Below are 25761 nucleotides of genomic sequence, written 5' to 3'. Positions count from 1 at the left end.
AAGCATAGCCATCATCTGAAGGAACTTCCAAAGGCCTAATCAAAGCCAGGTACCAGGAGAGCACTGAGGAGCCTAAATCCCACTGAACAGTCCAAGACTTAGGCCCAAAGGATTTATGCTCTATTTTGCAATGGAAGTGGTAACTTTAATATTTATGTGTTCTAAAATTCACTTTTCCTGACTTCTAGTTTTAAATAACGCAGCATGCATATGCAAATGCAATACTGTGCAAAACTTGTACTTGGCCTCTTAAATACACTGATGTTTCCATAGCAGCTGAACCACAGGGCCATGAATGTATACACAAGAGAAGATGCTCTTCTCCATTACCAATCCACAGAAGCCTGTAAGAAAATCCAGGAGATGGCTTAGTTTGTTTTCAAAACCTTGCTCCAGTGTTAAATCTCAGGCACCAAGAGCACAGGATCAGCTCCTTCCTTTGTTGCTAGCATCAGCATCAGAATGATTCCAAAACAATGTCAAAAGGCAAAAGACAAAAGTTATCCCCTCCGGTCACTGAGGTGTGTCACTGCTCCGTGTCCTCAAGAGTAGTTTCACAAGGTGGGGTAGTGAGACTCAGTGCTCTGAAGAGATGAAGTCTCTAGGTTCTCTTGCCTTCTTGGGCACCATTTTCTTTACTGTTGATGAGTTTGGCAGATTTTTGCTTTTATTGGACATTATTTTCCTCTGTTTTTGATGAGTGGTTCGGAGAGATTTCAGCCCCAACATCTCACAGTACTCATTGCACTGGTGGAGGGCTCTGAACTGCTCAATGAAGGAAAAGGAGCAGTTGCCTTTAAACCCCTTGTATCTGTAGAAACAAAGAAAAAAAAAAAAAAACCAGATGGGAATTAAAGATTCATTTTCAGCACAGTGAGGTAGAGTATGACTGTTGACTCCTAAGCGACTTGAAAACATTAAGCAAGTCTCTTCTACCCATGCTGGCTTGAGAAGCATTGACTGCCACAGAAACTCAGACTGGGTCACTGGGAGGTGAGGGGAACCAGGTAACACGTGGTGACAGAAAAGGGAAAAGCATTAGAGGCAAAGCTCTGTGGGCTGGGTCCTGGCACTGTCTTTCATAGCATTAAATTTGGAATAAAATTATCCGCTGGCTACCTTTTTCAGTAACACACAAATGAAATCCATGCTATATCATTCTCCATGAACAGTTCTGTTGGCCACTATGAAGAGACAAGGTTGTTGCACAAGGTGTTTCAGAACTAGAAGCTGTTTCAATGTAAACATGTACATCATTTCCATGCTCTGCTGCTCCCCTCCCGTGGCTGCCTCCAGGATCTCAAGCAGCCAAGCCTCCCAGGGAAGCATGGAAGGAATGTTCCTGAGGAAGACAGTCTCATCCAGCCTCCACAGTTCCCAAGCTGCCACTGTACCTCCCACATGAGAGGTAGAGGGCATGTGTATCCTTCTCCTCACCGTGCCTCTGGTTGCTCAGTCCTCCCAGGGCCTGCTTTTTAAGCTGCATCAGCTTATTTTAAAAGGTGCACCTGCTCCTCAAAGGAGTGATTTTGGTTAAATTCTCAGGATAGAGATGGGAGAAAAAAGGTCAGGGTGCTCCTCTTTTTTTTAACCTTAATCAGTGCCTGTTCTACCCGGTTCTCTTGGTTTGCCAGACATCCAGTATCTCAGAGATGAGCTGTAAGTTGTGACTACACAAAACCAACCAAACAAGATTTGGTACTGAAATGAACAGAGGATGCTCATTCCCAGCATCCAGAGAACTTCCTTCCTCAGGCAGACTGCACAGTGCTAAAGAGAATACTGCTGCTCTGAGAAGGTCAGACTCCTGCTAACAGACAGGCTCTGCTCTGGAGACCCCACTCAGCTGGCTCTGAACAGCAGGTGAGCCTCAAAGGGATTTTCCTCTCCTCTCCAAGCAAACTGTGAATTTGTTTAACCAAAGCAGATTGAAGAGGCATGCCATTGTTACTCCAAGACTATATCCTGGAGTCCAGCAGGATCATCAATGGTTCTCTTGCTCCCTTGGAGAAATCAGAGACTTCAGACTTTACTTTCTGCTTTCTGCTTCAGACTTTACCGCTCTCAAGAGCTCACAGGTATGTATTGTGTTGGTGGATGCACCAGACACACCCACAGAGCAGGAGTTCCACAGGCAAACACATCTGCCCTCAGCAAGGGAATCTTCTATCCAGCACCAAGCCAAACCAAATCTTCCTTAAATCTGAAGGGCAAATGTTGGCTTTGCCCTCAGGCTTAAACTCCCCAGTGCCTCTTGTTACTATGTGGAGTAAACCTAAACTTGTCAGTGCCCTGAAACCAGGCAGAGTTTCAGATCCAGATTTGGCAACCAGCACTCCTGTTAATGACCATAACTGTGGGTTACCGTGCTCCTGATTCCCTCATTTGTGTGCACCATTCCTGGATAAATCCCTGGGCCCTCACGCACAGTTCTACTCTGCTCACTGCTTGCACAGATCCACACGCTGTGCTGTGGTATTTTTGTTTCCATTCGCCAGAGAAGCTAGAGAGTAGCTGTTGTTAAGGCTCAGGTGCAGCACTGGGGCCACATAAAAATGCTTCCCAGGCTTTCCTGTTCCTTGGTGCACTCTGCCCTCTCCTGACAGATCTGCGCTGCAGCTCCAGCAGCACACTGACCACACCGCTGCTTTGGGCTCCTCTGCTTTCCAGTTCCCTGGCAAAACACACAGAGCAAGGACCAAAGATGAAAATTCCTTCCTCCACTCATTGCAGACTACGTTTTGGACTACAAGAGACACGTTCTGTGTCCTCTCTGCCGGCACAGTTCAAGCCATACCAGTCCCACTCTGCATTTCTGGCTCAGTAGGACCATGTGTTCTCCCTTCATGAGACCAGGCTAGCTCTCAGCAGCTCATCTGAACACAGCCCAAAGCAGAAAGACCCAGCAACACACATGAGCTCCAGGTACTTGATTTTCTCCACCCCTGTTCATAGAATTAAAAATCCAACTGCAGACATTAATATAGAGATCTTCTTTCCAGGAAAGGAGCATGAAGACAAAATACCGGACCAGGAAAAATCTGTCATCTTGCAGGAATACCATTAGCTAAATAACAAACAAAATGATACTCAACATTTTCAGAAGGTTGTTCATTTAGGGAAATTATTTTCCTTTTTACATGCCTGAGGCAATCCTTACTACAGCTCGCATTGCGTGCTCACTTCCTCCTCCCCAGCACAATGTGTGGTTTTATAGGAATCATTTCACAGTGAACTGGACAACATTCACTAAAGCATTTTTATAAACCTTCTGATTCCTGAGAACAGTGTTGCCAAAATAATACATTTATTACTTTTTTGGTTTGTAACAGGATGATATACATTCATTTCAACTGCTTTTAGTTTGGAACCACAGCTACAAGAGTAAATCAGTCTAACTGAATGGATGACAGCCTGCAAATGTTCAGGATTCTCCCAGAATATTCCAGAGTGACATTTTTAATAATTTTGATGACGTTGTGAGGTTTCTTCTTGTATCCCAGGTATACAGACAAGGTCCAATTTAGAATAAAGACTGAATACATGATCAGATCTTTCTCCTACCAGATTCTCAAAGGAGAGTATGAAGCTAAAGCACTTACTCCCATCCCCTTTCCCTGTCCAGCAGCCACTGCCTAACCCTATCCACAGCTCTGCTGGCCTGTGGTATAACTAGAAGCCTTAATTAACTTAAGAGAAACGGACTAAAGTTAGAATATTACAGGCCTACATCTTTACACATATGCTTAAATCTTCCCAAAAGAGCTGAAGCCTTTGCAACACCACTAGAAAACAGGCTCTAGAAATGCCCTGAATAATCTTTTGTTAAGGCTCAGGATTGCTGTTATTGAGAGAGAAAGGGGAGAGATACCATCAAATCCCTTCACTATTGTCCTTGTTTAACAGGGAAGTGGCCAATACACAGCATCCCACTGAGAAGAATCTTTACAAAAGCTTGTGTCACAAATACATATTCCAAAGTTCTGGCACTTTTGCTGGGTGCAGGAGGGATTCCAGCTTGCCTTTTACCCTAGGCTGCAGCCAGTGCTGGTGCTGTATGTTCGGCCCTATCTTCCTCCAGCTGATGGACCAGCAGGAGCCTTACCTGCTGCCACCAGAAACCTTCATGTCACTTGGGAAAGGCCCTTTGGATGAGCCCATTTCAAAGGAGGCATGCATGCAGGAAAAACAAAGTTCAATCTACAGGGTAGCTCCATTATTTCAGAACAAAATTAATGTGCTTCCTTTACAGGCAGGTTACCATAAAAATGAACATGAAGAAGTTAAAAGACTTAGATAAATACTTTTTCTTCTAAAGTTAAACCAAGAATAAATTTCCAGTGCACCCTCCCCCATCCACATCTAACTGTGAAGAGACAGATGAGTAAAGCACAGCCATGCTTCCAAGAACTCTCATTCACTCACCCTTTGGCCAGGGTTGCTATGCCAACATCAGTTAACTTCATCCCTACACCTGCAAGGCAGCAAGGAAACACAGAGCTTAGCTTAAACTGGAATTTCTAGGACAATCTTCACATATGGAGACATTAAATGTTATTTATTGAGTCATCTTTTTAATTTTAATTATTTGTCACATTTTTTTCAAAGCATTTTAAAGCACCCCAGTTAAGAAGAGGATGTTCTCTGTGTCATCAGCAGTTTCTAGGAGTCAGGCTCATGCCACTATTTCACAGCTGTCAGGGTGATCAACAGCACAGCTTCTTTCCTGTGCTAGGATTTTGTTCTTTCTCCTCCCTTTAAGTTACTTCAGGGATCTTGTTTAGATCCCCTTGTTGCTATTTTTCCTGCCTTCACTTGTAAAAGAATATAGGATGTTTCCTAAGATTCCAGCTTTTTCTGTTTTTCTTCAAGAAGGGTCTGTCTTGCCCTGTCCCAAGACTGAAGAGGAGTCACACCCATGGGAGCAGAGGTAGCACTTAACAAACACGAGGGTGTTTCTTCACTATTTTTCTTTTTGAAGCAATTTATTTCTTCAAAACTAGCCAGGACCCAAATGTGGAGCACTCCACTGCTGAGTGATTGTCAGTGAGTATTTAAATACAAGGAAAAGGGGAAGACTAGGGTGCCATTAAAACCTGAAGTCTTTCACTCAGCAGCCATTTCATTAATCTCTGGGTCATGAGACAAAAATCCAGATTTGGCTCATACTGAGAGTCCTGATTCACTAAGGTACACATGAAAGAACAATTCTTCCATTAAGGGTGTGAGATTTGGTTTTCTTTTCCAAACTGTCCTCTTACAAGAACATAAGCTAGATGAGAATTGCCCCATACTCAGACAACTCACCTTGCAGGTCAGTGACAAGCAAGTTCCCGTTGGTCTTCTCATACACCCAGTGCTGAAAGGTGCAGCACTTCTGGCCAGCCTCTGTGTCTCTTCTCAGGAAATTCACTTCCTTGCCATCCTTAACAGAGTACTTCACAAACTCCCCAACCAGCTCCTCCTCCACTGTGGCATAGGGGATGTTATTAGCAGGGCGATGAATAAGAAAAATTGGAATGATTCTGAAATCAAGGGATAGAAACTAATAAAATCCTGAGAATCCTTTCGGTAAGGGGGTAAGAAACAGAAGTGGCCAGTGATCTTGGAGAGTGAATGAACAGCTACCAACTCTAAACCAAGCTGGAAGAGCTGTAACACTGTTCCCAGGTTTCCTCTTTCCTCTTTAGTCCTAGCAATCAGTGGGCTACCACGACACAGGACAGCATATGTAAGCATATATGTATATAAAATATATATTTATACTCACTCTGGTACTTCTCCAAATCCTTCCAAGGGTTCGGCTTCAGCTGCATATAACTTTGCATACTCTCTTGCAGTATTTTGGACATAGCACTCCTGTATTACAACAGACATGCCTATGGGAATATTGCTCAAAACATTCAATAGATCATCTGCTTGAGTATGAGGACAGCTTTTGCCCACAGCTCTGGCTTTCAAAGGCCAGGGACAGCTCACCTGCAGTGCCAGACTGTAGTTTTTCTGCAGCAGCTCGTCCCTGCCCTTGGTGCCGTAGGTGAGGGCGTTGTGCACCTTCAGCACGCAGACGTGGCCGGGGGCGAAGGTGGGCGCCAGGCCCTGCAGCACGCGGCTGCGGAAGGCTCTGCGGTGCATCCCCTCACCAAAGTGCAGCCCCTCTGTCATTATTGCTCCATGCAGCGCCTCACCAAAGTAGCTGGAGCTGAGGGGATCTTCTCTAAACATCAGCTGCATGAATTCAATTTCTTCCACACCTAAAACATAACAGGAGTCTCTGCAGGCACAGGGAGGGGTGGGCATGGGAGAGCAGATGCATCTCTCCAGAGAGGAGGAAAAAATGCTCCGTGGAAGCACAACTTGTGTTACTGAGGCCTGGGACCCCAAGCAGCTCCTGAGGCAGATGCTTGCTTGTACAATCTAAAGCCAGCATGGGGAAAGGTGGCAGCTCAGGATCATAAGGAGAGAAGACAGAGTGTAACAAACAACTCTGTTACAGATAAAATCAAGGAAGATTCCAGATTTTCCCCCTTTAAATGATCACTGGAATCCAAATGCAAAAAAAAAAATTGTAAGGGGGAAAAAAGTTAAGCACTGAGAGAAACTAAAAAATTCTAACTGCACTACAAGTGTCTCTAACATTTCAAGGACCATCAGTAAAGAAGATAAATAGGAGAACTACACAACAAGGAAGTCCTTCCAGCTGCCCTTGCAGTAACCTCTGCTTTAGCTTCTGTAACTATTGCCTCTCTTCGAAGCACAGAGGAAACTGCACAGATAAGGCCAGAATTAGAACATTCCTTAATTCCACCCAAAATTCTCTGATTAAAAATTATACAGTGCTACTACATGAAAAGTCCTGAGTTTATTTGCACAAGGAAATAAATGCTTAATTTTATTCTTCAAGGAAAAGAAAGAAAAGTCACCATGCTAGCTGAAGGCCTGGATCTCTGCAGGCTGTTCAGGAATGCCAACCCCACTGGCAAGGCACTATCTTTAGCTGCAGCACAGGACACATGCTGGGTGTCACTGAACACCAGTTAACACACAGGGAAAGCATTCCAAAGCTTCATGCCTGCCTTTCTCCTGGAGTATAGTTACACAGCAGGTGACCTGCAAGAGCCATGTGTTTGCTTGTGCTAAAGAGCTGCCAGTGCTCTGTGTGTGTGTGCGTGTCTGTATGATGCCATGCAATGCTACTTCACTTTATATTTACCTTCGTAACTCTGAAAACTTGAGAGACGTTCCAATACTAGGAGGAAACAAATAAATAAAGTTTGTAGTAAAATCTCTGAAACTGTCATTGTCATTATTATTAATCAAAACTGTAAACCGAGGCTTACCTGCAGCAGTCAGATGAAACTCAGCAGTCACCTTTCCATACATGTTATTCAAGCAGCAATAATACATTCCCTGGTCTTGGTAGCTGGCTTCAGCTATTTCCAGAGAGATGGGAGAGTCATCCTGGGCACTGGAATAGAGCATTTTGTGCTGTCACATATTTTACTTGTTATCACTGGAAAAACTGATAAATTTGATCTTTCTGAACTGTTTATTTGTTAAAAGACAGCACAGTTATTTAGCAGAAAATTATATGTATTAATATTACAATGGATATTGCAATATAACAATCAAAATCAGAAAAGTTAAAAAAAGAAGATTCAGAATGGAAAGTTTAACCAATTCATGCAACATCTAAGAAGAACCATTACTACAAAAATTTTCATCTTCTCAGAAGTGTTCATTCTGATGGAATTATTTTTTTTCTTCCTTTGGATGATGTTTACTCTGTGTTTTTGAAACATTCTAAACAGTTTTTTAGATCAGAATGTCATTACTGCTACAAGGAAAATAACTCATTAAAATGGAAAAGCTAGATCCTGTTAATGGCCTTGAGAAGCTTTTATTTCCACCCTTCTCTAGGTTAAATGAGGTTCAGACTTCTTTTGATATTTTTTTGACATCTGGATGCCACTGGATGTGAACAGGTTGAGAGGTGAAGGAACACAGACTATGACCAGTATCAGTGCACTGCAAGAAGAACTGCCTCCTATGAATAGCCAAGTCACCCAGAAACTCCCAGTCCTTCAGAAACATTCCCTTACCTTCTCTGCAGCCGAGCCAGTACCTTGGAATCTTTAGTCCATGTAATGGTGGAGTCACCATGAATGTCACCAAACTGACAGCACAGCTTAATACTTCCAGAGCAGTCAGGGAATAACTCTGCTTGGATCTTCTTCAGCAGCCTGGGGGCTTGAAACAAAAGAACCACAATTTAGGATTTGAAGATAATGATATTGTTTTAGCATTTTAACATTTCATGTTAAGAACATGAATGCTGAAATCCCTGGTAAGTAATTATGACTTCTTGTGTCACAATACTAATAACATGCACATGGGCATGGTGTGAGCAGGGAGCTGGAGGGGACTTGGAAAGAAAGGGAATTGACACATATTTAGAGAAAGGTTTTGGGATCATGACACAGCCCCACCTCAAGTGACACATCCCTGCTCGATGTAAGATATGTAAAATGCAAGATGTTTTGTTTCCTACTGTGTGAATTCTGAGCTGTTGCACTCTGAATGAGGTAGCATGGCACTTCGGGATCCCATTCCTGCAGTAAAACTCCACTAACACCCAGCTGAAGGGTCAGGAACACTGCTATGGTTTTTCCCCATTCCCAGTCCCAGGCCCCATCCAGTCCAGGTCTCCCCACTGGACTGGCAGTCTCTGGGTCCTGGGCCATGTGAACTTTGCTGTATCAGGACTAAAGCGACACAGACAAGATGTGACAGCTCTAGAAATAGAACTAATGACTCCAGTTTCTTGCCCTGGCCACAGTCTTCCCTCCTGCAGCTGAAATAATGCAAAAGAATGCTGAGTATATTCCACAGCAACCAAACCAACCTTCCCATAATGTTAGGGAAAGGGCCACAACAATGCTCTGGAGCACAGACATACCTCAGTCGAGACTGAGGCAGAGGAGAAACAGGTGAAGAAAATTCACTGTTATCTGATGCAGCCTGAATGTTTAAAACATTTTATGAGTGTAGCCTCAAGTAATGGAAACAGGTCAGACATTGCACAGTCACTGCAGTTTGCTTGCTCTGCTTTGATGGAATGTCTCTCCTCACGCACATTTGGTTCCCTGGCAAAGGACACATCTTTGAACAGAGAAAAATCTGGGGTTTTTTCAAACGTGATTAGGAAAGCAGAAGTCTCACAAGACTGCACAATAATTAGACTGTGTGAAAGCCTCCACGCATGTGCAGCTTACCTTTAGTCACTGTTCAGTCTTGTTCTGACCTATTAAATCATTTTATGGTGTGAACATGAAATGTCATGTCAAAAGGTAAAAATAAGACCTTGGTCCTTGCGAACAGAAAAAACCGTAGAAATCCAGAGAAACAACAAACCCCTCATCTGCCCAGCTGTCACAATCCTGCTACTGAGTCAGCAACCTTCTAGAGACTGCAGCCCGGATCTCCTTCCAATTACATATTTCCTATATCAGTTTAATATTGCTTATTTTATCCGTGTCATTTTTGAAGCAGGGCAAAGCAATGCAGAACCAATCAGAAGTCAGCACATAGGACCTCAAAACATTGTTTATCAGTGGTACTTTACTGTTAACAATAGTACTTTGCTAGTAATAAATCCTTTGGTAACCAAGACAGGACAATTGCAGTTGGGAGCTGCAGTGCAGGAGCAGAACTGGGAACACAGCCCCGTGGGAACAGAACAAGCACTGGGCTTGCAGCTGCTACGTGGTGTGTAGTTGTGTGGTACCATCATGCTGTTCATCTGTGAAAAGTTACTCCAAGAGGCCAATGAGGCAGTGACTATTTCAAATAGGTTACGAAGTTCATGAAGTGAATATACTTGCCAGCTGGGAAAAAGGTTCATCTCTGTGGCACGGGAACAGCACTCATTACTAAGTGCACAAATCTGGAAATAAAGCTCCGTAAGGGCAGGACACCTTTAGTTGACTGAGTCAGTCTGAAAGAGGCTTGCAGTGATCTGAATGTAATTTGTACTGTAATCTGAAGTTTGTACTGTAGCCAGAATTATGGGAAAGGACAAAAAAGAAAATCTGTTTTCTCTTACCTTTGCTATCCTTTTTCAAAATGAATTTCCTTTGCTCTTTTCTATCCTCTTTATGAATCACGCCTCCCTCGCTCTTCCCAGACTTTTTAACGCAGCCGGGATCCTTGCTGACACTTCCCCTCTCCTCCAGCCTGGGTTTTTTGGACAGAGTTGCTGGTGGTAATTTCTTCTTGGCTCCAGCAGCTACATGCCCACTCTTTGTTGCGTCCTCTTTACATTTGATGGGCTCAGGCTCTGCAGCAGCCAGTGGTGTCTGGCACGATTTTGACCCTTCCTGATTTCTTTGATTTTCTGTGTTGGCTGGGAATGGATCAAGTGTGGTGCACGGCAAAGAGAATGACGGAGCTCCTCTCTGGAGTGGTTGCTCTTGAAAACACTGTTTGTTCCCTGAATCAACTGGTGGCAAATTAACTAAACCACTCATTACACTCTCTGCTGTCCTGACTTCCTCCTTTTTATCATACTCAGTGGTCTTAATTGAATTCTCAGCCTCAGTTATCTTGCTAGAAGGTATCAAGTCAGGACAAGACTGCTCTGTGCTAATATTCATAATCTGTTTCAGAGCCAGGGAACCAGTCAAAGTGTGCAAAGGAGCCTTTGTTTCAGCTTCTAGGTTATATTCAACAGCTCTTGGAATCTCATGTTCATTTTCACACAAGGCTGCTTCCCCTTTGGTTTCTCCAGGGACCCTCCTGAACAGACCCTGACAAGACTTGCAGGAAATTTCCAATGTAGTTAAATTTCTGTTTACTTTGACAACAGTTTGTGTGGATCCAGTTTTTCCCTCACTTCTTGTGCCAGGACACGCCACTTCAGATTCACTGGGAAGGCCCTCTGAGTGGCTTACAGGTGTGAGGAAGGGCAGGGTTTTGTTTCCAAGCAGGTTTTGGGAATGTAGCTGATCCCCAGCACCTCCATCCTCCCCTGCTGCTGTGCTGTGGTGCTCACTTTGAGCCTCCCTGGGCAGCAGGGCACTGGTTGGTGTTACACTTCCAGCTGCATAGGTGGGATTTTTTGAAGAATCTATTTTTAGCTCTTCATCAGACGTGAAGGAGCTGTCAACAAAAAATGAATGTTGTTCTGCTGTATTACAGGGAGAAGCTGCAGTCTGACTCTCTGAAACCTGACTAACTCCTGAGTCACAGGAAGTTTCAGCCCTGTGTTCCTCAGGTATGCAAATCTCTCTCTGTTCTCCTCCTGGTTTCCATGGTTCACAGCTGGGCACTTTTAGATAAAAATCTCTTAAAAATGGCTCCCCAGAAGGGGGAGGAACTGCCTCTTCTTGTTTTGCTATTTCTGTCAGTTGGCCTGTATTTTGGGGTAGATTCTTATGTGTTATGGTTTCATGAATCTGAATTAAAGTAGGCGATTGCATTATGTAACTGTATTTCTGTGCATTAGAAACAATTTGAAAATCCTGACAGCCATTATTTTTTGAAAGATGGTAGCTGTCAGAATTAGTGTCATTTGGTGCATTCAAGCCTGAGTGATTTCCTTCTTTTTGTAAATTCACTTCATAACTTGTATGTGTGGTGTTAACAGAAGAGTGTTCTGCATGTGTAAACTGACTGGTATTTTCACTGAGGAAAATGTCTTCCTCTTCAGGGAAATAAGCCAGTTCTCCTCTTGCTGGATAACAGTCCTTAAAATGATAGCCTTCTCCAGGCACAGACTCATTTATCGTGGATATGTTGCATTCAGTATGAAGTAACTGTCCAGCTGTCCCACGAGACATATCTGATATGTCAGCTGGGTTTGCTTTGGGACATGCTAAATTACTGCTCTGAGCATTTTGTAACCTTTGAGGAGAATCTGCTTCACATCTTTGGGCAGCATTATTAACAGCAAGCTTCCCTTCCCAAGCCACAGTGGATCCATTGCTGTCCGTGACCATTGGATTTGGCTCCAAGCACTCCTGGGTACTTAAGAGGACACTGTTTGCTGAAACACAAATGGATGGTGTTTCCCTCTCATTCCCAGTGCCAGAATCTAGACAGACACCATCTGTTCCTGCCACTTGTGCAAGACAAATGTTTCCTATGGATGCACTCTCACATGCTGCAGCACTCTGCAGGAGGATATCAGAAATATTGCAGTCAGCTTTCTCAGTTCGTGGGTTATGAGCTGGTTCTGTGATGGGTTCCTGCTCTTCTCTCAAATCCATTGGCAAAGGATGATTGGAATAGGTCTCCTGCACAAAGTTCAGTTCTGCGACTTTGGTATCTGGCAGCCTCGTACCTAAACTTGGGATGCCTCTGTTTTCAATTGGGATTCGATAGTCTGAGTCATCTTCATGAAGAAGTTTCCACAGCTTGTCATGCACTGCAGATATATCAGCATCTCCTTTGCACTCAGATTCTCCAGATTCCAGGACTGATTTGGGACGAGCTTCAGACACAGCCTCATCGGCTGATCGGCTGCAGAGAATATCTGGGTTACTGCTACCGTGTATGTCAAGCCCAGGCCTTTGCTCTCCCTCCCCTGGCTCATCACACAGCTTTGCAGAAGAGAGAACGGCACACAAGCATTCCTGTTTATCAGGAGCAGAGTCCATATCCCATAGAGAATGGGAAATGTCATTCTTTGACTTTTTGCCATTACTAATAATTTCTTGTCCAGAGAAGACCTGTTGGTGACAACCTTCTCTCTTTTCACAAGGAGCACAGTGAAGAGAAGAAGTCTGTAAATCTGCATTCTTTATTTGCAGGATGTTTTCAGCAGAGAGCAGGCTGGTTCCTGCACTCTCACAAGCCCTGAAGATGACTTCCTTTTCTGTTCTGGGCTCCATACATAGGTCCTCACAATTCTGGGTAATGCTTTTAAGATTAGCACCTTGGCTCTTCAAAGAAGGAAAATAAAGCAATGTAATTAAAAATAAGACCTCCAGCTTGACACAGGCTTGAAGGCTTGCAAATTTTTTAAACTTTTTTTTTTATTATTTTTTGTTGTCAAGTTTCTGACTTGTAACTATCAACATAATGCATTGAAATCAACCTCCTGGATCTGAGTCTGAAAGTGCTGCTGCTAAGAGAAGAATTTGTAACAAAGCTGATCAATTTTACCTCACAGTTTTTTTCTCACTGTTTTTTAAGCAGAAATGGTATTGCAAGGTAATTCTCTTCTGCAAGTCCCCATGTTACATTTATATCCTCTGTATGCACAAAAGAAGTGTAAGAAAACATCCCCAGAATACAGACAAAAGGTACATCACTGCCTCTGAGTCTCAGCTCCCTCAAATCCACTACGTTTGGGACTGCTTTTACTTTACATTGTTCTCCAGCAATCCACCTTAGTGGATCTTTCCACTGCCCTGTTTCCTGAATGCCAACAAAATTCCCCTTTCCTAAAATGACACTGCTTTAAATAGCACCCTTGCCTTGGAGTAGCTGAAATACCCCAATATCTGTAGTTATTACAACCTGAGCTGGGCTTTGTCCTGTGGACTGGCAGGCACATCCTGCCAGCATCCTGCTATTCCTGCTCAAAAGGCAGAAAAAGAGGAAGACCTATAATATGTTAAAGGACAGAAAGTGAGTTCTCTGCCAACAACATAGAGCAACAGGCTGACCATGCACAGCTGTCAGGAGTCATGCTCCAAAGCATCCAGATTTTCTAAGGGATTTTTTTCTTGGTGTGTCTCTCAGGAAAGACTGAAGCCAGCTTAAGACACGGGCAACAAAATGGGATGTTATCTGCCATTCCTAGGGCAGAGCCTGCTGAGCAAGCAGGACTGGTGTCATGAGCTGTAGTTATTCCAACCAGGTCTCCCCTGCTTGCTCTGACACAGAGCTACAGCCTGTCTGGCACCGCTCAGGCCTGGATCGCACCCTGGCAAAGTCGAGCTCTCATCTCAGCCAAATGTCCTTGGAACTTCAGCCATGCCCTGGAACTTCTGTGTCAGTTCTGCTTCTCTTCTTTTTGGATAACAAAATTTAAAATTATCTGAAAGTCACATAAATCTATCTTGGGAAGGATCTCTCAGATTTTACATGAACAGGCTGTTCTGACATGAGAAAAACCAGAATAATGCCTCTGTAACCCAAGAGTGACAGCAGCACCTTGTGCCAGGGGTGCCGACCACTGACCACTGACAGGGACAGGGTGCCGACCACTGACCATTGACAGGGACAGGGTGCTGACCACTGACCATTGACAGGGACAGGGTGCTGACCACTGACCACTGACAGGGACAGGGTGCTGACCACTGACCACTGACAGGGACAGGGTGCTGGCTGACTGCTAACAGAGACCAGCTGACACCCCAGAAAAGCTTCCTGGCTCTCTGTACACTACGTAACATCACACAGCTGGCACCATTGGTGTCTTGGGCCTATTATTAATGAAGCTGCTTTGAAGCACCAGGTAAATAAAAAATTTCACCTAGGGCTAGGCCATGTGGTCATGTAAGGAGTGAGGAGCTTCCCACCTTAATTATCTGATGGAAGGAGAAGTCACCCAGCACAGCAGGTGCTGCACAAGACACACTGCAAAGGTTGTTCCAGTTTGAACACTTGGCACTAAGGGGAAGTGTAAATCCTTGGGTCATTAGTGCTGTGATCCCGTGGCTGCTCTGTACCCCTCAGTAGACCTGATTCCCACATAGATATGGAAAATACAATACTCTTCCAAAGCAGTCAGCTGTGGGGTTTGCTGTGAGCACCCCCTCTTGCTCCTGCAGAGCTGTCTCACGCTGGGCTCCAGCAAACACCCCAGGGCACTTTTACAGAAACCCATGTGCAGCAATGATTCTTTCTTGCCTCTCTCAGATTACACAGGCAGAATTCTGTTGTAAGTTTCTGCCTTACTATATGGGTGCTGTGAGAAGCTGTCCACATTTTTGTAGTGCTCAAAAACAAGTAGCAGTATTCCAGCTGGATGTTTTTGCTTGGCCCATTTTCAAGACCACATAATTTTGAACCTACACCTGAATTTCACTGTCATACACATGTTTAAAAATGGGGCTTTGGTCTGTGCCCAGCTCTCACCCTTTTGTGCACACCAATACTCAATTCTTATTCAATGTAAAGTTTTGGCCATGGAATGCAGACATACTGACTACACACAGCAAGAGTCTAATTGGTTGCTCTGAAATTTATGCCAGGCACCTGACAGCTACTCTTGGCTAAGAGGCCTCTGGGATTTAAATTATTGCACAGCACTGAGGAGAAAAAAAAAGCAAATAAGGCCTCTGGCAAACCACGGCCATACACCCTCTGAAGAGGTTCATTTCAGTGAGAGGTATTCCCCATCATAAGGACATCATGTACTCCTCAAATGGGATTGGAATTTTATGCACCATAAAACCAGAGAAACCTATGAACTTTTTTCAGGAAGAATTCAGTGATTTTTGACCGCTCAAGACACCCCAGTGATGCAATTAAAGTCACACTACTGTGACACTACACCCAGAACTGGGAGATGTTTTTGCCCAGATAATCAGATGAAGAAAAGCATGTACAGCTGGAAAAAACTTTTGTTGTGACAAGTGGGGTTTTTTCTGTGCAATTAGCTACACACCTTCAAATCAGAAAAACTTGTGACAATAAGATTATTCATGATTTAATAGTATTTATATATCTTGAGTCTTTACTATATGAAATAAAAATGATGATTCAATTTTCCCACCTAGGAAAACTGGTAGAGCATCATACCAGTCTCTGCAACTGTAGTGATTTCTCCAGCTGTTTTTCTACCAACGGCATAAAATACGCAAGTACGTGGAGAGTACCACAGGGGTTTGATCTTTTAATTGGTTTGTACATTTCAGCTGGAATGTCCAACTCTTTCATTGTTTTATTTTTAAAAATCACAGAGCTCCATTCACCTCTGTGACATGAACTCTCAGCATTGAATTCCCTTCATTGTTATAAAACCAGAACAAACCCCTGTCGATTTGGTTTAGGTTTCCTACACCGTAAGTGGTGGACAGTTTTGTCTGTTGAATATAGATTGAAAACAAAGTAAATCAAAGCATTCTTTTCTCACAACAGGTATTTGAGAAACTTTCTGGGCTGAAAGAAGCATTACTTTGCTAAGATCTGTGCAATAGCCTCCATATCAGATTTCCCTATCCAGCTGTCCAGAGGCCCATTAGTGCCTCTCACCATTATCAGGCTCACTCTATAATTAGAACAGCTTAGGCTTTACTTGGGCCTTTTCTAAACCCAGATTTCCCTCCCAGCCGTAGCTGTCATTCAGAAGTACATGAATAGTATCTTTCAAAGTAATTTTGATTTTACATTATTTTGTGACAAGCAGGAATAAATTGCATTGAGATCAGCAGAGCAGCTCTTTGTGTTAAATGATAAACATGTTACTTACCCCAAACGAGATATTCTCATCTGGTATCTGGTTTTGCTCAGACAGGCCCCAAGTCCTTTTCCTCTCACAGTGATTGTCTTTATCTGCCTCGTCTGTTGGACACAGACCAGGCTGCATTTGCACATTTTCTGTCTTCTTGGAAATCCATGTTGAACGGACACCTTCCTGACTGGGAGACGGAGCTCTGGATTCCCCACCCTCTGCTGCAGCCTGGAAAGACTGTCCTATAGTACTTACATATCTGCAAAGTTCTATAGGGTTTAACAGCTTGAAAAGGTTTCTCTTCAGACTTTCTGTTAAGGTACAGACAGCGTGTCGTGCATTTCCCTCTGGCACATTACTTCTCCCCTCCTCCAGCAGCAGTGAGCTTTCCCCTAGCACGTCTCCACTGGGGCTGGTTTCTGTCGTTGTCCCCAAAGCCTGATCTGTGCAAGCAGCACCGATGCCATTGGCAGATGAGTCTACCTGGGCAGGGACAGTGTCCGTGGGCTTTGGTTCGCCCCTTGAGGAAGCTGCAGCCAGATGGCCGCTTCCATTAGTCTCTTCTTCACTTCTGGGATGTTCATTTCCAGTGGCTGCAGAAGCAACAGGCACTTGATTCTTCTCTTTGTCTTTCAAAATGCTACTTTTATCTCGGTGCTGGCCAACAGTGAGAGTCATCTCTGTCTGCAAAGCAGACTGGCTGTACATAGAGGGGTCTCTCCTTACGTTTACTTCTTTGATTTTTGACTGATGCTCACAGAAGCCAATGGGGGTATCCATAGGCGTAGTGTTATCTGACACTTGGAACACACAAGGCATTTCACTGAGGAAGTAAGCACACCCATCACAATCCTTACTCAGTTTTAGATCATCCTCATCATCACTTTCTAATAAAAACTGTAATTTCTTTTTCCAGATTTCATCTTCATGCACTGTAAGCACATCTGAACATTCAAAGTACTCCAGGTCATCATCAGAAAAGTTATCATTTACACTTGTTACTTTCTCTGCATAAATCTCCAGAACAGAGGCAGAATTTTCAGAATCATCTTTTCCAAAATCAGTGTGATTACCTACAGAAGTGTCTGCCTGCTCATCAAGCAGGGAATTTGTGGTTAGAGGTCTGCCCAGCCCAGTCATTTTACATGCTTGGACATCTGCCAGAGACTGAGATCCAGAGTCCTGTGTGTTAAGGCAACAGTTGCCTGTGTGACAAGTGGATACATCTGTGGGGTGAGAAGGCACCGGTCTGCTGCAGTATTCCTCTGCTCTTCCAGCGGTGAGGTCAACCACACCCTTAAAAAGAAGCAGGTCAGCACCATCCTCTGACAAATCCTTTAGGCAGGAAAAAGTTGCCTGAGATTTAACTACATTTTTAACATCCATGTTGTCTTCTATGTTAGGCAAGCATCAGAAGGATTTCTCAAGTGGAGGAAAAACTCCTGCTTTGCTTAGCTTCTCAAGCAGTAATTGAACAATTTTTGAAGAGTCAGAACCTGATGAAATCAACACAGGCTCACCCTCACAGGCGGAACTCTTGCACTGAGCAAAATGTTTCCCATTTTGCTCATTCTACCCTGAAGTCTGCCACAAGCTCATTTAGGACAACAACAAATTCTGGGCAAGTTTTGTTCTTTGTATCTGGTTCTGGGTCAAGAAAAGTCATTCTAGCTGTCAATGAAGTGCAGATCTTGTTCTGTGCACCTGCAAATAAAAGAAACACAAAGTTTCAAATTACTTCTGAAATGCCTATAAATATTTTCTCAAAGGTGGTCAGTTGACACATACTTGCAAGCACTTTCAAAACAATAAATCATTATGTAAAACCCAAGATCAGACACTAAGGCGGTAGCCCTAACCCGGCTGTCTTTCCAATAGCGCTGACTGGCAGCACATTGCAACTGTCACAGTGATCTGTGCTAGGAGAACAAATCCTTGAGCACACCCACGTGTCCGTGTGGCACCTTGGCGTGACCCCAGGACACACCACAACAGGCGCTTTAGTACATGGCCTTTCAACTTTTCTAAATGCAGTCAGGACCTGCAGACAACGTACATTTCCACATGTACACCACTGCTGCAGCTACCTGCTGTTTTGGTAGTCACATTGGCACAACAGCAGGCTATTCTTTGAATTGCATCATAGGGACATAAATCCCAAACTCTGTTTGTAGAAATACCTGGAACAATCAGCCTGCTTAGACTTTCTAGGGCAATTTCTGTTTAAAACAACTCTCTTGTGCTCTGGCTTGACATTTGTCATTCCTGTGCTGAAGAAGCAATGAAAGGAGGCAGGTTGGCTTCAATTTCCTGCTCATATCGAGTTTTCCCCTCAAGTGGGTATGCAGTAGCACGGTGGTGTGGCAATGCTGAATTCACATAAAATCCAAGTGAAATACACCAAAAGGCTTCCACTAGCTGAATCCAAAGAAATTTGGAATCATCTCTCTCTTCCTGTAACAAAGCCCTTGTTTCCTTAGCATTCCTAAATCTTAGGATTTTAGATACTTGAGATGTTTTTGTACACTGCTAGGGGCCCTCTGGCTCATCCGTCACCTTGGAAAAGGTGTGACATTGGTCACACTGGAAAAGTACTGTAGCAGTTTCAAGTAAATTTGACCTCCTGGAGGATGCCAAACTAACCGCTCTGAAAAACAGTGACTACATCTATTCCAGAATTAGTGAAGAGTTGCAGGAAAAGCTTTCCTGCCATATAATCCAGTGAAGCCATTTAAAGACACCTCTGTTCATTCTCCTTTTCCTTCTCTGTGCTTCTGCTGTAGCGATGTTTCCAGCTCGGGTCCCTGCCCCGCTGCAGGTGCCACCGCCCAGCCCTTCCCAGCACTGGCTGCAGGGCCACAGGCAGGGCCCAGCAGGTGCCCAGCTCCGTGCCACAGGTCTGGCAGGCTGACCAAAGGAGCGCTCGTCGAGCTGGGCCAGAGCCTGATGGTGAAGCAGCCGGGGCTGCATGGCTGGCCGCAGTCTGCCTCTCCTTAAAGAGCGCTAAGCAACCAGAGATATCTTCACCCCTTTGGTCACACCTGCCACCAACACCTTTTCCACAGTCACCTGGGTGGTGAAAAGTAGGGAACAAAGTTGGTTAACAGGAAGGACACAACATCAGATGTGTGACAAACAATTTGAGTCCGTGTACACCAAGGAGCACAGACAAACAGCAGATAGGGCAACCAGACCAGCCTTTCTGATTACACTCTGCTTTCCTTTTCAACTCTGAGGAATATATTTAAAAGAATAAAAATGGAGCAGTAAGATTAATCTGTTCCTCATCCATTTTATTACAGTACCATGGAATTACCCACCAGAGTTCATCCTCTCCCCTTAAATATGCATTTGCCTAATGTTTCCTGTTGCATTCTTTCAACGATTCTCTCATCTTTGCTTTTCAGAAGACCAGATGTCTCTCTCCTCTTTTTTTGGAGGTTGTAAATTATTTTAAAAGCATGGTAATTTCCCCAGCTGAAAAGAGCTTTGTCAACGTATTTTTAATGCAGATTGACTAATGAAGAGCCTTCACTAAAGCCATTGTACTAGACAGTTATCATTTCTCAGTTTGGCTGCACTCTGACATTGAGGGGAAAAGAGCTGTCAGATTTCTCCATATGAAAATTACATGGAATTTCCTTGCACTGTCAGATGCAACCACAGACATGAAAGCAAGTTAATGTTCCAGGAGGAAAACAGCAATAAATGATGGGTTTCCACCCAAGCCAAAGAGATACTATTTTTTTTTTTTAATCTAAGAAGAAAATAGAAGATAATAAGATTTTTTAAGAATTCAATTACTGAATTTAGATAGAAACCGGAAAGAGAACTTTTAGTTTGATACCCTCTCAGCTCATCAGGAAAACTTGTGACAGAAGATGAAATTCAATGAAAATGAAATTCAATGACAATGAAATTCACAGAGGGAAAAGGAATGGAAGAGACCATGATAATTTGCCATCAGCTGCTGACTAGTAACCTGACAATTAACTCACTTTCTGGTAAGCTGAGAGTTGAACACTTGCTGGCAAAAGACATGAGAACATTTAAACACGCCAGGGTGTTGTGGCTGCTTGTCCCTACTCTCACTCTGAAAACCAATGATGTCACTTGCTGAATCAGGTCCTGGCTCACAACAGGAGACACTCTGAAGCACAGCCACACAGGAGGAATTCACACACCAGGTTTGAGCAGGTCATGGTAGGAAATATGCCTGGATTGGCTCTCTAATTTTCTGTAACCAGATTTTCCATTTCACACTGATCAGAAGCATGGGGAATTTTTATGGCAGCCCTTGAGGCAAATGAAACTCACGTTTATGCTCAGCAGGGTCTGCTGCTGCTTGAGCTCAGTGCCTGGGAACTGAGATTATGGGAGAACAACGCTGGGAGAACAGTAACCTAACAGCTGTGCTTGGGTGTGATTGAGGAGAAATATTGAACTGATTCAAACCTGCAGCAGTCAGATTAGCAAGGAATCAAGAGGCAGATGGAGCTGCTTCACCGAAACCCTTTGATGGCAGGAAATTATCAGTGTTTGTGAAAAAAAATCCGTTTCAAATAATATTAAACAAAAGAATGGCTGGGAAAAGCATCAAAATGCCTAAACCAATCACCCAGTATTTCTGTAAGGCAAATATATAAGAAAACAAATTCAAGTCAATTTTCAGAAGAGATTTTTCATTTAAAATTCATACTTTCTCATAATTCTGCACTGGTTGTAAAAAGCCTATTCACTATTCATGGTAAAAATATTGTCTGAAATTCTAGTTCTAAATATAAAATTGGAATGTTTTCCTTGAAATGACATATTTCCCAATATGAACCTTATTTTTATATGTTATCAAATATGTTCAAAATTTTATCATTTATTTCAATTGAAACCTAAAGTTTTGAATTACAATTTAACATGGAAGTAAAAAAAATTAAATTATTTTATATTTTGTAGGTAGTTTTGGTGACAAAGACATTTCTAGTGATTTCAGAAGGACCTGTGGGATTATTCCTATTGTCAGAAAAAAAAAAATTAACTGACACAAATATATAAACTTGATTAAACTTAAAAAGTGGCCATTAAATTTCCTCTCTTGCATCACATTTTTTCCTATTTTATTAAATGATAACCAAATCGAAAATCTTCCTTTTTAAGCGATTTTATATTCACAGAAATTATTTATACAGGAAGCTTATGCATTTTAGCAATCCAGAAGTAATTCTGTGCCTTTCTGTGAGGTTCCTGTCCTCTAGAGTTAGCGGAAAAATTCCCTTTATGACCTCTCTGAAGCATTTTTTTGTAATTATGACCTATTCATGAAGTAATCTCTGTTTTGTGCGCAGGCCCTCCTCAGCTCACACCCTTTTTCTTCCTATCTTTCAGCAGCACTCACTTGTCCTCGACCTTCCTGGAGCTGTCCACCCACCCAGGAATAGCCTCCCGTTATCTGTGCGGCCCCAGCCCTGTGGCTCAGGGCCCATCCCATGCATTCCCATGGCACAGTGAGCACCCGATGGATGCCCACCCCTCGATGGAGCCAAGCTGTGACCCCCCAGAGCTCCCACTCAGAGCATGTCCTGCCAAGGACCTGCCTTACACCCACCCACCCAAAGGGGTGGGGAGGGAGAGGCCGAGTGAGCCCACACAGGGGATATCTCAGCAGAACGCCAGGGAATGACACTGATAATGCCACAGCGGTTCACACTGGGAAACAGCCTTTCATCAGCAACACTTTGGGCTCTTTATACCGAGCTGACAGCATCTCTGGGATACCTGCAATATGAGAGAGAGCTCCAGAAACACTGTGTGCCTCAGAGCACATGCACCATGGCTGCAGGAACTGAACTGCTGCTGGCCACACCGATTCTGTCAGAAGCCTTTGCTTTAGGTGATTGAGGATTAACTTTCACCAAAGTTGTACACACAGAAAGGTCAGCCTTTTTCCTTTGTATGTAGGTGCACCGGAGGAGGATGTGGATGTGAGGAACATGCAGTCTGCTCACCTGTTCTTCAAACATTTCTCCAGCAGACAGATCCCATTTAGAGAGTCAGTGGTTGTGTGCTTTGCTTTTTTTAATCTGGGCTTTTTGGTCTGAGACAGCTCCCCAACTGCCAGCTGAGCTTCCTACTATGGCCTTCACTCCACAGGTTGAACTTTGGGATCTGGAGTTATTCTTCTGCAACACAATTATCTCTTCTCCTCGCCTATCCTCTCCTGCCCTGCCCTACTGCTGTTCTTAGATTTAGCGAAAGCTCCTTCTCCACCTGCCTGAGCATACAATATACATTTCCACACATCCCCTTAAGAGATGTTTTGCTGGCAGATAGCTAAACCACAAAGAAAGCTGGTCAATGTAATTAGACTTCATTTAAGATGAACACAAAATATCTCCATACCAAGCAACCAATAACCACAGAACTTGTGATGGTGAACAGAAATGGTCATATATTACATAGATCAAACCAGAAAGCTTGCTGATATGAAGAGCAGGATGTAAGATATATTGATTAAAAGAACAGAAAGCAGCAAAAGTAGAACAATAAAACATAAGTAGATAATAGTAGTAATATATCACAGGATCCCAAAACTGACCAACTACAGCACCATATGTACAACACAAAACCTGTCACCTATGAAATCTGAGTGTCCTGCTTAAATGCTGCTATGCTCCAAGGTTAACACTAATTCCCTTGCCATTCTCCCTGGAATATTTCTCAAATATGTCTTACCTTTCCTAGGGAACTCTGCATATGTTTTGTTTAGCTCCTCTAAGAAGTCAACAGCTATAATTGTATCCAATCCCCCTTCCCACCCTGTCGACTGTTTTGTGTCTGGAAATCTACACATTTTTTTAGTCTTCATGCCTCTCAACAGTGATCTTTTGAAATTTAACATTTTTCTTCTTCCAAAAGTAAAACAAAACATAAGACTTTTCAGTTATACAATTAACACAGACATTACACACCTATTTATATTTATTAAATGAAGTATTATATGCCCTGTATGGAAATACATACAATATATTTATGATCTGAAACATATAACTTTATCTTTCCAAAAAGGTTGCCATGAATGTTTTGCTATGTTTAAATGCTTTTCCTGATATTCTCTGTTTAAACTTTTCCCTTAATAGAAATCAAAGATTTCAAAGGTTTTTGGTTAAAAGTTTCACCAACACTGACATTGTGAACCTTTTAAGCTCAGTTCATCCGTAAGAAGTAATGGAATCTAGTTCCACGTGAAATTTCTGCTCCACCATTCCTGGTCTATACAAGTTTTCTGACTCGGAACACCATAAAAACACTTTCCGAATGTGTTGTGATCATGGTTACATTCTTAAACTGTTACCTTGTAAAAGTTACTACCTCCAAGAGAACAGAAAGCAGAATTCCAGAATTCACTGTAACTGTGAACTCTACTCACCACAGGGCTTTACTAAGGGTTTATACAGCAGTGAGCCTACTATGAGTGAAACGTTTGATGGGGTGGTAATGAGAACCCACATGTGCACAGATTTACATGACGCATTTGCTACGTTTCCTTCACCTCACAGGAGTTCTGCCTGGTTCAGTTCTGTCTCAAATACAAACAAGAACTAAAACCACATTATTCTTCTCAAAGTCCTTTGAGATACCACAACCAAAGGGAACACCTCAAGCAGCATACTTGTCAAAGAGTGCACAGTGTCAGAAACCAAACTACAGAAACACTGTATTATCTAAACTAGTTATCACACTATCTATTGGATTAACGAGGTCTAGGTAATAAAAATCAGTGAAGCTGTGGCTGTTCAAAAAGCAGATGACTGGAAAATATGCCCTTGCCAAAAAATCTGTGATATATTGCAGTTCTTCAATTGCCAATATCCAAGGCTCTTTGACAACATTTGGATTAGTGCAGAACCCACTGTAAACAGCACCACAGTATAAAAACACCTCAGCCATAACTCATCAACTAAATGGAACAATAAATGACTGGCTCAGCACATGTCAAACAAACACCTTAATATAGAGCAATTAAAATAAGCAATCCCAGCACAACTCTTAACACTGATTGGTCTTAATCTATTTTTAACACCTGTCAAGCATCTGACCCTGTCAGACTGAGCAATTCATGAAGCCTGTGAATAATCTATTACTACCAAGTGACCAAATTTTTTTCTCAAGAATGGATGAACTTTTTACCTAATGAGTATTAGACCATGCAATAAATATTTAGAATGAATAAATGTGTTTTTCAGGATGCCTGGTATCACTTACACACTTTTTAGAGAAGGAAGCTTGCTTTCATACAATTTTTGCAGTTTTGTCTTATTGAGACTTGGTGGAAATAGTACCAGGGTGTAGTTTCAGAAACTGTGAGCAGAATTCTAAATACAACATGTTTTTAAAACCCCAAATCTATCAGGATAAACAAAAATGGCTCTTCTTTAGCAGAAGGAAATAACAAATCCCATTTCCTGGTCAATAGCAATATAAATTTCCCCATGTAGTGCATTGATAATAAAAAAACTTGCTCTTCCTCCTTTATTTGTCTTTTACGATACACATTCTATTTGCCCACAGGAGAAAAAGGCAGACAAGTAATTTTCAAAGTCCAAACACCCCAACCCCCCCACTCACCCTCGAGCTCTTTGTGGACGTTCTGGGATAGGCTGGTGCTGGGCTGGTCCTCCCTGCTGGAGACAAAGGAGGCTGAGCTTGTGCTTGTTGTTGGGAGCTACAAGCCAGCCGATGGCTTCGGTGGTGTTTTGGAGTGTGACCTCGGGACAGAGAGTCTGATCACTGAACAGTCTGACTTTTAAGAGAGACGATTTCATTACACGCAGCAGATGGCCCTTCCTGGGAAAACCTCTGCCAGACAGGGAGTTGGCAGTGAGGAGAGGGCACATCCTACTTCCATAGAAGTCCATAGGAATTTCCTAGTGGCCTTGAGACAGAGGAAGTGTTGGCCTTAGCTTTTCATAACAAAGCACGTGCCTAACTGCTCTCCTAGGCACATTAGGACTTTTTTACTTGCTGGAAGTTAAACACACAAAAGTCCTGCTGAGCATGAAAAAATTCACTATGCCTAACAAGCAGGCTGGAGAAATCAAAGGTGGACAGCGGACTTTTCATAATCTCTACAGAGAAAGTCACCTAATGATTCTCATCCCTCAAAAGCAAATAAGTGAATCCTGAAGTAAGAAAGTATTTCCACTTTTGATACCCAAGGAGACAAATCTCACACAGGACAAACTGGAATGAATTCAACAAACTGCCCTGGGCTCAACGGATCTGGAAGAGGCTGAAAAGCAACTTTTGTGCCAAGTTTTTTTCTTAAGCACTTTGCAGGACGTGCAGCTAAAACTGGTTAT

The 25761-nt window shown here is 43.0% G+C and overlaps 1 protein-coding gene across 2 annotated transcripts; it reads right to left on the bottom strand.

Moving 5' to 3' along the window:
• Nucleotides 1-123: 123 nt before the first annotated feature.
• LOC131592926 (uncharacterized) lies at nt 124-25262 on the bottom strand. Of its 2 annotated transcripts, XM_058864858.1 has the most exons (11): nt 25028-25262; nt 16427-18112; nt 10106-12944; nt 8103-8250; nt 7341-7468; nt 7214-7249; nt 5980-6254; nt 5771-5859; nt 5308-5525; nt 4426-4474; nt 124-811 (listed from the first exon to the last, which is right to left on the bottom strand). In XM_058864858.1, the coding sequence occupies exons 2-11, from the start codon at nt 17792-17794 to the stop codon at nt 577-579; spliced, it is 5385 nt and encodes a 1794-aa protein (XP_058720841.1). In that variant the 5' UTR covers nt 17795-18112; nt 25028-25262; the 3' UTR covers nt 124-576. The 2 variants fall into 2 exon arrangements, with proteins under 2 accessions (XP_058720841.1, XP_058720843.1); XM_058864860.1 differs by lacking the exons at nt 124-811; nt 4426-4474 and having other exon boundaries at nt 5311-5469.
• Nucleotides 25263-25761: the final 499 nt, after the last annotated feature.

The sequence above is a fragment of the Poecile atricapillus genome, chromosome Z, assembly GCF_030490865.1.
Source record: "Poecile atricapillus isolate bPoeAtr1 chromosome Z, bPoeAtr1.hap1, whole genome shotgun sequence".
NCBI lineage: Eukaryota > Metazoa > Chordata > Aves > Passeriformes > Paridae > Poecile > Poecile atricapillus.
This window is presented reverse-complemented; position numbering and strand designations above follow the sequence as displayed.

Coding starts and splice junctions, on each gene's coding strand:
- LOC131592926 (XM_058864858.1), bottom strand. CDS start 17,794: ATGGATGTTAAAAATGTAGTTAAATCTCAGGCAACTTTTTCCTGCCTA. Junction 12,945..16,426: donor ATGAGAATATCTCGTTTGGG/GTAAGTAACATG, acceptor CCTTCTTTGAAG/AGCCAAGGTGCTAATCTTAA. Junction 5,526..5,770: donor GGATTTGGAGAAGTACCAGA/GTGAGTATAAAT, acceptor CCTTGATTTCAG/AATCATTCCAATTTTTCTTA.